At 39.4% G+C, this 11,910-nt stretch overlaps 2 protein-coding genes across 2 annotated transcripts in view; one reads left to right on the top strand and one right to left on the bottom strand.

Moving 5' to 3' along the window:
- Positions 1-11,910, top strand: part of Mt2 (tRNA (cytosine(38)-C(5))-methyltransferase) — an 81,852-nt gene that overhangs the window by 8,743 nt on the left and 61,199 nt on the right. The window lies entirely within an intron of this gene.
- Positions 3,887-6,487, bottom strand: LOC140445226 (uncharacterized). The gene has a single exon (XM_072537165.1). The coding sequence runs from the start codon at positions 6,485-6,487 to the stop codon at positions 3,887-3,889; it is 2,601 nt and encodes an 866-aa protein (XP_072393266.1).

Raw genomic sequence — 11,910 nt, 5'->3', positions numbered from 1 at the left:
ATTGTGTAAGAAATCAAAAAATAAACAAAATTCTTACTCTATAAAAACGGCAACACTCTATACACTTTTGCCACACGCTGAACTGTCAATAAAATTTGAAGTATTCCGGTATCAGTAGCGTACAGTTATCTAATCTATTTAATTAAAATTATTATTTTGTGCAATATTAGACTTAAAGAGTTATTTCATAAAATTTATATTATTAATAATAACAAATGTTTTTGGTTATTTAATCAATATAATTATAAAATTTTTAATATAATGATGATTACATTTTTCTGATCATTACACAATGTTGACGCCTATAAAAGATCGAGCAGTTCCGTATGGGTTTCGTATTATTAGCTGTGTTAGAAACATTTGAACTCTAAGGTTGACGTTCTGGAAATTTTAAATACAAGTGACGTCACTTTGTATAAATCGTGACGTGCAAGTGTTTTACTTTGAAAAATGGTATAGCCAGGTTGCAACAGATGTTCAGCAGATTTCAATTTTATGACTATTTTCTTATAATTTTGTGATGAAATGGTACCTGAATACCCTTTTGTTAATGTATTAGTTAGTTACTGAAAAATTAAATTTTAATTTAAATTTAAAAGAATGTTTAGGGTGATTTGACCGGTAGTCGGCCAGTTTTGTTCAATGTCAATTTCGAATCACTGTAGAACTATAAAGCTGTTAGAATTTCTTAATAGAATTTTTTTAATGCATAGATTGAATATTTTTCTTAAGTTCTTGAGTAATTTTAGTAACTATATATTATAAATTTAATTTATATTATCAATAGTACTAATCTATGTCTATTTTCTTAGTAGTCGGCCAGTACATTTTAATAGTCGTCCAGAAATAAGTTAGTAGTCGGCCCTTATTTTATTGGTTCTCTTCAGACAGTGTGCTATTAAGGAAAATCTCCAATGAAAAGATTAGATTAAGAGAGGTGGCCTTTCGGCCTATTCCACTGCGACCTTTTCAGATTTATTTTGGTTCTCTAGTTCTAGATAACATTCTCTAGCCTGACCCTTTTTATAAAGTCTAGTAGCTTCGAGACTGTACCTTCCATGTAGCTATTTGCCGGTGGATTTTCTCCTAATGCATGGATTCTTTCCTGCCTTTCTATTTCTTCCACGCAGTGATGGATTGCATTTATTTCCGCCTGGAAAACTGTCATATCCTTAGATAGACTTATCGGAAAATGTATCCCTTGGTTTGTCCCTACTATGCCGGCTCCCACACCCTCCGATGTTTTTGAGCCATCCGTGTACCAGGTAGCAGCAGCTTGTATGGGTACACCTTTATTCCAGTCTTCCCTGCCTGGTATCTTAATTGTGAACTTATTGTTAAAGCTATATCTCGTAACTGTTGCATCAATAGGTTTCCCCATCACAATATCGGCTTTTAGCTCCTCGATTAGTTTTCTGTTGTCAGTACCATGCATCTGGCTTATATGTCGCTGACTATGGATTAATCTGTGCACCACTGATCTGGCTTCGCCCTGTATAAAGATATGAAATGGTGGTAGATTCAACAGGACTTCCAACGATGCAGTAGGAGTTGTTTTTAAGGCCCCCGTAATACACAAGCATGCTAGCCTTTGTGTATTACCTAGCAGCCTTATTGATCCCACTTGCTGCGTCTTTGTCCACCACGTCACCGAGCCATAGGTTATCATGGATCTAATAACCCTTGTGTATAACCATAGAGTCATTTTGGGGTTGTCCCCAATTCTTACCGCACATTCTTCTACATCTGTCCAGGGACATAGTAGCTTTCTGTGTGGTTTTTAGAATGTGAGTATTCCATGTAAGCCTATGATCAAAATATACCCCAAGGTATTTTGTTTCTTTGACAAATGAAATCTCTGTTCTTCCCAGCACCGGTGATTTTAGGCCTTGTAGTGCTGTTTTTTTGGTGAAGTTGACGATTTGTGTTTTCTGAGCATTGACTATCAGTCTCTCTTGTTTACACCAGTCGTCAACTATATTTAGGGCTGCTTGCATTCTCTCAGATACTACCTGAGCAAAACTGCCCCTGACAACGATTGCTATATCGTCAGCATATCCTAGACAATAAAAGCCTTCTGTGGACAAATTTTGAGGAGATCATCTACCAAGGTTGCCCAAAGTAGAGGGGACAGAACTCCTCCTTGTGGACAGCCTCCACCTATGGTTGCTTTACCCAGAGTAGACATTACTGTCCTATTCTCCAGGGATGCCCTTATCCATCTGCATATTACCGCAGGTGCGCCTCGTCTACTCATAGCCCCTATCAAAGAGCTGGTGGTAACATTATTAAATGTCCCTTCTATATCTAAAAAAGCGGCCATTGCTATCTCTTTGTCTTCCATTGACTTTGAGATAAGCTTATTTAGATCATCCAACGCAGAGTCCGTAGACTTACCAGGTTGGTATGCATATTGACGATTGCTTAGAGGATTATCTTTTAGCACTTCGTCTCTGATGTACATATCAAGAGCGTTTTTAATAGAAAAGAAGATAGGCTTATCGGTCAATATGACTTTGGTGTTAGGTCTGGTACTTTACCTACCTTAGGCAAGTATATGACTTTGACCTTTTGCCATATTTCCGGTACGACCCTCCATGCTAAACTGGCTTTGAGGAGCTTGCATAGGTGTGGTATCAATACCTCTAATCCCATACGCAACAGTATTGGATATATGCCATCTGTCCCTGGAGACTTATATGGCCGAAACTGATTTATAGCCCATCTAATTCTGTTTGGTCTTGTGATTGCTGTGGCTATTTCCCAATCTGTAGACCTTGGTCTAGTGAGCCTTTGGTCTATGTTGGTTTGCCTATCTGCATCATCCAGAATTGTTGAGCCCGGAAAGTGCGTGTTCATCAGTTCTCTAAGACTTTCCTCTTTGGTGTCCGTAAATTTGCCATTAGCTTTCTTTAGGAAACCTACTTCTTTGGTTGTAGCACCATCCTTTGCCAGGACTTTACGGATTCGAGAACATGCCGGGATATCTGTATTCTCATCGCAAAACTCTCTCCATCAATTCCTTTTGGTTTTCCGAATTTCTTTATTGTATAGCGTTAGCTTATACCTGTAGGCATCCCAATCTTGGTTACTTTTGGCTTTATTAAATAGGCTTCAGACTTCCGACCTCATCTTCTTTAAGCCGTTGTTCCACCAGACTGTATTACTGCCCGTACTTTTCCTTGTTTTTTCTGGGCAATTTTCCTGGTAAGCCGCCATAATAGCTTCGCTTATCGTTTCTGGCGCCGAATCTATAACCTCTGGGCCTTTAAACGAGATCGTACTTTCCTCGAGATTTTTACTGAAGGACTTTCTATATCCTACCCAGTTTGTATCTCTAGGATTTCTGTATTTAATTTCCGATGGAAAAATATCAAGGTCAAATCGTATATGTCTGTGATACGAACATGAGGGTTCGTCAGACACAACCCAATTTGTTATTATATCACTTATCTTGCTTGTGCAGAGTGTTAAATCTAACACTTCTTTGCGTACCTTAGTGACAAAAGTTGGCTTGTTTCCTATATTGGATACTAGCTGACCCGGCGAACTTTGTTCCGCCTTAATGGCAATAAATAAGCAGATTGTGTTTTTTTTTTTGGAAAAAATACAAAAAAAAATTAAATAACTACATTAATCATTCATTATTATTTCTGTATTTTAGTACATAGGTTGCTCTTCACTTAAGTACCTTGTGATACACGACATTTTTTGTTTTATTATCAGGCGCAAAAACAAACAACGCAGATGGTCTTCCGACCCGTGAACATGCCACGTATAATTGACCATGGGAAAAACATGAATGTTCTAGATTTAAACCACAAACTTTTAAGGATTGGCCTTGTGATTTGTTGATGGTCATGGCAAATGCAAGACGTATCGGAAATTAAAGTCTTTTAAATTCAAACGGCATATCGGTTGGGATCATCGGGATCCTCGGAATGAGAACTTCCTCACCTTTGAATTTTCCTATCATTATCGTAGCGTAAATTACATTGTTCATCAATTTACTAACCACCAAACGCGTACCGTTGCACAGTTTTAGTTGGTTTATGTTTCGAAGCATGATTACTACGGAGCCAACCTTTAGGCGTAAATTGTGCGGTGGTAAGCCAGGCACGTCCAAAGAGTTTAAAAATTCAATTGGATAGTTTTTGGCTTCATCTTCATTTGTGACGCAGTCAATAGATTTGAATGAATGCATTGTTCCAATGATCTTATTTTGAATAATGTAGTTCAGGTCATCTACATCTTTATTCTTAGCCGCTAAAATTGCTCGCTCACTCAACCATTCATTATTTTTGTATTTAGAAATAATATTTGGAAATACATTGTTGATAAGTTCGTCTTTTGATGAGACAAAATTACAGAAATTATTTGGAAATGATATTAATCCGCTCGATTCATCGACAGGTACTTGACCATTACCGATAGTCAGCAATTGCTCCGAGAAATCTTCAGCAGATGTATGATTAAGCAATGTAACTCTCATGTTTGTTGTCAGCTGCAGTTTCTTCACATAGCGCCATAGATTTGACGATTTGAGGCAAGCGTTTATTTCATCGGCAGCTGTAGATCTTGGAATTACTGGCAGTATTTGGCGGAAATCGCCAGACAGTAAAATCATTGCTCCTCCAAAATATCTCGAGTCATTGCGTAAATCTTTTAATGTTCGGTTAAGTGCTTCTAATGCACGTTTATGCGCCATTGTGCATTCGTCCCAGATGATGATTTTCGATGCCGCTAAAACTTTGGCCATTGCTGAGTGTTTTGCAATATTACACGTTGGTTCTTCAATAGTTTGAAGATTTAACGGTAATTTGAATGCTGAATGAGCCGTACGGCATCCTTCTAACAATGTGGCTGCTATTCCAGAAGAAGCAACTGCAACCGCTATGTTGGATCTCGCCCGAACAGTTGCTAAAACTAATGACATAAGGAATGTCTTGCCAGTTCCACCAGGGGCATCTAGGAAATATAAACCACCATTTTCATCAGCGATTGCCTTCATTAAAGTATCATAAACTTCCTTTGGTTGGTAATTCAACAGGGGTACATTCCTTTGAACTACTAAATCTAATTCCTGGTGATCATATTCACGTTCCCGTTCCAATTCTCGATTAAATGCGTCATTCATTTCACGATTTGGCGCTGGCATTCCTAACCTGATTAATAAATTACCGCACATGAGGTAACACATATCTTCGATCAAGAGTAAAGCACGATTATGTATCTCCTCATTCATCTCAATATCGTGATTTCTGGAACAGACACGACTTTGATGTAAAATATCTTCTGACATACTATCCTTGTATTTGTGCCACAGGTTACATGGGTTTGATGGAAAACATGTCGAAATTATGATAGTGAATAATGTGCGTATCTGACTTGGAGATGCAGAGATAATGGCTTCAGCGATTGTCGTATCCCAATGGGTATCGTTTTCTAATAAGTTCAATTCTTCACATGCAGCACGATATGTTGGGAATATTACACCATTAACAGTTCGTAGTGTCTCAAATGAAGTTGGCCCACGCACATTTACCAGCAACAACCGCAAATAAAAACATTCATCATTCTTTGGATGAACTGTATACATACGACCAAGAGCATCAGTAGAACGCACATCTGGATACCCAGGAACCGCATCACCTTGCTTCCGTCTTTGAAAATTCTTGGATGAAGCATTCCAAGTATAATAACGTGGCATCTCCGAGTAAAGCAAAGTTCGTGCAAACTGATCGCTTTGGCAGATTGCAAAAAAACTGGTAAATGTAGTTGCTGGAGGTGTTTCAGCACGTTGTGTAGCATTCGAAGCCGTGAAATATACTCGTTGACCATTCTCCAGATGCACCGCCAAATGTATAACAGTAGGATGACGTTCGTGAATTGGAAATGCGAATATACGCCAAATCGCTTCATTACAGTTCACATAACGACCAACTTGATAGCGTGAAATTTCATCGTTGGTATTTGAGGATTGCAATCCAAAAACCGCCATATCACTGCCTTTCGTGACATATTTGCAAATATATTTTATGGACTTAACTGAATTGCAGTATTCAACGTTGCAATGTATCTTGAACGTTTTAGAAATAAGTGGCGAATATGGAACAATCCAACTGTTGTCGACAACGAAATCCATTCTTTTCACTTTCGTTGTGACAGTTCGACCGTTGTCATCTGGTGATCGACGCCGACACAGCGGATACCCATCGTTGCCACTGACAGTCTCCGCCGTTAATTTCCGTGGATATCGTTTAGAGCACTTTCCATCGACCATGCAAGGTAATTGGGGATTGATGACACCATACGGTCCATGAATCATATTAGTAGTAACAACATCATGTAGGTCTGGATCGACTTCATGATCAGGAATCTCGGCACATATGATATCATCTATTTGGTCGGGCTGAATTCTTTCCACTAACCAAATAAGAATGTGTGCGTGCGGCAGGCCTCGCCTTTGCCATTCGATTGAATACATCCAGCATCGAGTATCTCCAAAGACGCGTTGTTTAACAATAAAGGCAGCTTTACATCTAGGCTATGCAAGTCTCATGCTATGCAAGTCCGTCTTGCATGGCACATCTCTTGCCTAGCTTGACCTTTTTACATCAGAGATATTTCTGTGCAATTTTAGATCCCACTTTCATTGTTGCCAACAGAGAAATTATTTATCAATTTGAGGTTATTTTATTTTAAATAAATATAATTAAGTACTAAAATAAATAATATAATAAATAAATATACACTATTTATGGTTATTAAAAGGGTGAAGGATGTCAACCAAAGAAAAGAAAACATTGTTATTGTTGAATATTGATGTTGTAGCAACAATCATGAAAAATAATAAAAAAAGAAAACCTAGAAAATGCTGGGTCAAACCTTGGTTGAATGCAGGACTGGGAAATTTGAAGTTACCCCAAGAGTTCTTGGATGCTAGACCCCTTCAAAGTTTTAAAAACTTTCTTCGAATGAACGAGTCCAGTTTCCTTAAGCTCCTGGAAAAAATTAATCCCTTAATTCAGAAAAGAGATACCAATTTTCGCCAGTGCATTCCATCAAGGACAAAATTAATTATAACTTTAAGGTATCTGGCAACTGGTGAAACGTTTCGATCTCTAATGTACAATTTTAGAGTATCAGAATCAGCTATATCTCAATTTATTCCCATTGTGTGTAGGGCAATTTATGATATACGCTAAAGATAGAGATAAGGTTATGTTTTATTCTGTAATCTATTATAAATTGTTATGTTGGCAACATGAATTTTAACGATAAATTGCAAGAAAATAGCATGAAAAATAGAACATGTTCTAATTTTTCGTCTAGCACAGTCTATCATTTGATGTTTGTCCGGGAAGCAGCAATTGAGTAATTTCTATCCATTTTGGATTACAGGTAAAAGTAATAAAGAGATCTGGCCGGCCGTAATGACGAACATATGTCATTGCATCTTGTGCATATTCATGCATATGACGTGGGCTACCAATGTACGTCGCCGGCAGAATAGTTAATCGACCAATATTAGCTGCATTTCCTTCAGTACTAACTGCATCACGTAAATGGATGTACTCCTCAGAACGCAGTTTGGCTTGGTTCAACCTAATAAATGTTAAACGTTCCGTTTCTATTTTTACATACATGTCAACGCAATACTGCTGAAACAATCGACGAAACCGCAGCAAATAGTTGTCAGTATTTTGACGAATCATCAAACGATATGCATAATAATTTATTGAGCTAACTTTCTTTGTAGTTTCTTCACCTGAAATTAAAAATTTGATAATTAACCATTTCAAAGACAAATAATACAGACATTAACCATTATTAAGATACTGATACTTTACCATTCAATGGATTTATCATTTTAATATTAAAATAATATCCATCTTCTCCTTGCCAAAACATCAGTGGGTATTGCAATGCGTCATATGATCGATGAGTTTCAGATATTTGTTGCAGTTGCCTAGTATCGCGACGTGTAAGCACAATATCGCGTTTTTCCAATTGTTCACCAACAATCAGGATGGCAACTTCGTCTACTGTTGGAGCATTAAATGCTCCAGATGGTCGTTTATCTGCTTTGATGACAACTTTATAGTCATCATTTGGCATGCGCTCTAAAGCACTCTTAAACAACCTGACCAACGCATGATGTTCATGAAGCAGACACTGCAAGTCTTGAATAATTGCTCGCTTCATTCCTGCATTGATCCCTAGGCGTCGATCAAGTTGTTCTTCCATGTTGCCCATGAAATATATTTGTAAAAATTTATTCTGTGTATCTTCGAAAGGTAGTAATGATCCAATTCGATGGTGACTCTGTCCTTGTATCTACAAAATAAAAACCAGACAGTATTAACTGGGTTATAAACACTTTTTCTGTGGGAGAGTAGAGTTCAGTATTAGCAAATATAATACATACCAATAGATAAAGTGAGTTATTCTTTAACTACATTTTATGTAAGTATAAAAATAAATACCTTAAATGTCGGATTAAATCCTCCTTCTTCGATAATGTCTGCCCCAAATGACGTCATTTGGAAACAACTATTGTATTTTCGAGTATTTGCAAGAAAGTGGCGTGATTCTTGTGTTTCGCCACAAAGCAATGAATACAATGGCTCATGTGGCGAAGTCAACACTGGCAATTTCACTTTACCATTAAGGCAGCATAATTCAGGCGTTTCTCCGGAAAACTTTAATGCACCACAATACTCGCAAACAACGTCCATTTGCCCAATGCAAACGCTAGGATGCAAGCTGTAATCATTGCTGCAATCGTATCGAAACGCTGCTCGATTCAAATCAGCTAAATATCTTGTTCTGCGTCGCAAATTATCTGTTTGTTGCCTTCTGTTATTCGCTCGACGATTCTGCATTGCCAACCGAGCTGTTTTACGGGCTGCTTCACTTTGCTCTCGTGATTGAGAAGCACGAAGTTGAGCCATACTATCGCGGCGCTGTTCACGTGCAATTTCTTGTTCTTCTTCAGTCCTTTCATTTGCAGTATTTTGTATTCTTCTTGCATTACGGCTTTGTCGGGAAAGATTCGATCGTCTTGGTCGCGGCATTATTAATTAAACTTCACTTCACTTCAATTACGGCTTTGTCGGGAAAGATTCGATCGTCTTGGTCGCGGCATTATTAATTAAACTTCACTTCACTTCAATCCACTTGTTAATTATTTATTTAATAGAAATAGTTTTAATATTGATTTCTTACAAATATCAAATTGTCATCCATACGTCATTACATAGCTGTCATTTTATGTCAATTACATAGCTGTCATTTGCGTTTTGTTATTCCAAGTCTGATTCTTTTTTGTTATACCACGTTTTATAGTGACTGACGTTTCATGTCAAGTCACACGGGAACGCTGTCGAACGGGATAAAAAGTATCCTATGTCCATCTCCTGGCTCTAAGCTACCTCCCTACCAATTTTCAGCCAAATCTGTTCTGCCGTTCTTGAGTTATAAGTGGTGTAACTAACACGACTTTCTTTTATATATATAGATAACCAAACCTTCAGATGCGATGAAATTCAAAATAGACTCACCCCTTGCATTAATGTTTGTGCTTCCCCATACGGTGTGGTGTGCGTTGGCATCATATCCTATAATGAGCTGTAGTCCTTTTCCTAGAAAATATGCAACTATGTCGCTTATAATTCTTGGTGGACACAGAGCCTCATCACCTGGAAAGTAGGCTGAACACACCAAGAGTTTCTTCTCTCCTACTTCCGTGGTTATAGTTAGAACAGCTGTAACAATATCATCAGTGCAGAGCACCGGGATTAATGTACAATCTACTCTATTACTGTGAATTATACACGACCTTGGCCTTATAGCTTTGGGTGTATATAAAACCTTGCCTTGTTTGGTCGATAGGCCAGCAATGTTCTCACCTATCCTCCAAGGCTCCTGCAGGAGGGCCACATCAATGCCTTCTTGTTCCAATCTTCTAACTAGCGTTGCCGATGCGGCTTTTGCATGTTGAAGATTGGCCTGCAGGAGCCTTATTTCTCTCTTCATTGCGAAGAGATGACCGGTTCTGGATCTGTGGACATTCCTTCTTCCGTGGGTCCGACACACTCTTCGACATTAGTCCTTATGAGTGTGTCAGCTCCACCCGAAGAAGGTTGTTCCTCTTCCTGAACCTCCATATGTAGGGAGGTCTCCCCTGTTTCATTGGAACGAGTTGCTACTGGGTTTTCATTCCGTGTTTTTGTCTTCCCTTCTTTGGGTCGGAACGTTAACCGTCCTACTCCGAAAAAGGGTGACATTTTTAATTTCTGGAGTTCTTCTCGAATTTCAGAATCCATCGAGAAGGTCCATAACACCCCTTTGTCTGAAAGTTTACTACCCCAGACTGTCCATAGATGTGTCCTGAGCCCATGGTTACTTATCCTTAATCTTTTAAGGATCCTTTTGGACTCAAGACGTTTCCCATGCTCGTCCTGTACGAAGACAGTGCATGAGTGCGGCTTCGGTATGTCTTCCCCCTCCACAGCCCAGAGAGATGCACTCTTCCAAGGCCTCAGGGTTGGAATCACCTCCTTTAGCCACCGCGCACTTATGTCGTCCGCAGAGTTAAGTTCCAGGAAACCTGGCCTGTATGTACTCTTCAGGAAGCGAACCTGTGGTCCTGCTTCCGGAATTTTGTCATACGCACCTAAGATGGCTATTTCGACTGCCTTAAGCTTGTCTATATCCATCTTGGCTTTCGGGAATCCTGTTAGTACCACTGCAACCTTAACATAAGCGGCAGCTTCGCTAAAAGTCACACCTTCGGTTCTTGGCCTTTTCCCTTTGCGTTGGCTTTCGGGGGGTGTGCTTCCGTCTGACCTTAGCCTTTTTGGGCTATTGATCTTCGGGCTTTGTATTACTTTTGTCATGGCCTTTATTGGCTTTGACAGCATCTCTTTTGCCCTTTCAGCCGCCTTGATGAAATTGGCCTTGATTACAGCCCTTTTGGCTTGAACGTAATCTTGGCCTTGTTTCACCAGCCTACTGATTTTGGCTTTATAGACGCCAGATAACTTTGCAGCCCTAATTTCTTCGTCTGTCATGAGATCAACGTCTTCCAACGCTGTTATTCTGACAGCCTTTTTGTTTCCTTGCCTATCAGCTTGGGAGATTTCTTTAGAAATTCCGGGCCTTTCGGCGTTCGGATTTTCTCCAGAAGCTCCCTGCCCTTCGGCTTTAGGAACTGTCATGAGGCATACTAAGTACCGGCTGCTACAGTTTGGCTCTGGAGGTCCCTGGCCCTTCGGCATCGGAAACCCTTTGGCTCTGAGTTTTTTCTGAATTTGTTTTTGTTTTTTTTTTGAGATTCCATATTGATCCCACGAGTAGCTAGGGAAAGACAGTCAACCCCTCGCAGAGCCCCGCTTGCGAGGGTCTAAATACTAAGGGGTGTGACCTGTTGCCCCAAAGGAACCGTTTGCGACACTGTCACCTAAGTGCCTTACAGCCTTCACCACGGTGTCTCACGGCTTGGCGTGTGGATTGTTTATCGACTATCTAGTCTAGATCCGATGAGTTTATTTTCAACAGGGCCACCACGTGAAGGGTGCAATCAAAGATTGATTACACACCCCCAATCATTGTTGGGGGTACCCAGCGGTCTTGGGATAGTTTAAGGAGTTGCAAAGTCCTAAGACTCTCCGTGCAAAACTTGTCCCCTGAGATTTGTTCTTTCCCCGCTCAGCTTTACGCCGATTAGAAGAAGAGCGCACCCCCGCCCCAAACACTCACCTATGTTACGTTAGTTTTAATTGTAAAAAATAGAAATCAAGAAATAATTTGTAGTAGATAAATGAATGCATACTGCTCTCGAAAGTAAGTAACACCAAGATCCATTGATAACCAGAACAAATTATTATTGAAGATATGAAATAA

The sequence above is a fragment of the Diabrotica undecimpunctata genome, chromosome 1 (assembly GCF_040954645.1).
Source record: "Diabrotica undecimpunctata isolate CICGRU chromosome 1, icDiaUnde3, whole genome shotgun sequence".
Classification (NCBI taxonomy): domain Eukaryota; kingdom Metazoa; phylum Arthropoda; class Insecta; order Coleoptera; family Chrysomelidae; genus Diabrotica; species Diabrotica undecimpunctata.
The sequence above is the reverse complement of the archived record's forward strand: the minus strand, read 5'-3'. Positions and strand labels throughout refer to the sequence as shown.

Excerpts from the sequence above, each read along its gene's own strand:
- LOC140445226 (XM_072537165.1), bottom strand. The coding sequence starts at position 6,487 with ATGTATTCAATCGAATGGCAAAGGCGAGGCCTGCCGCACGCACACATT.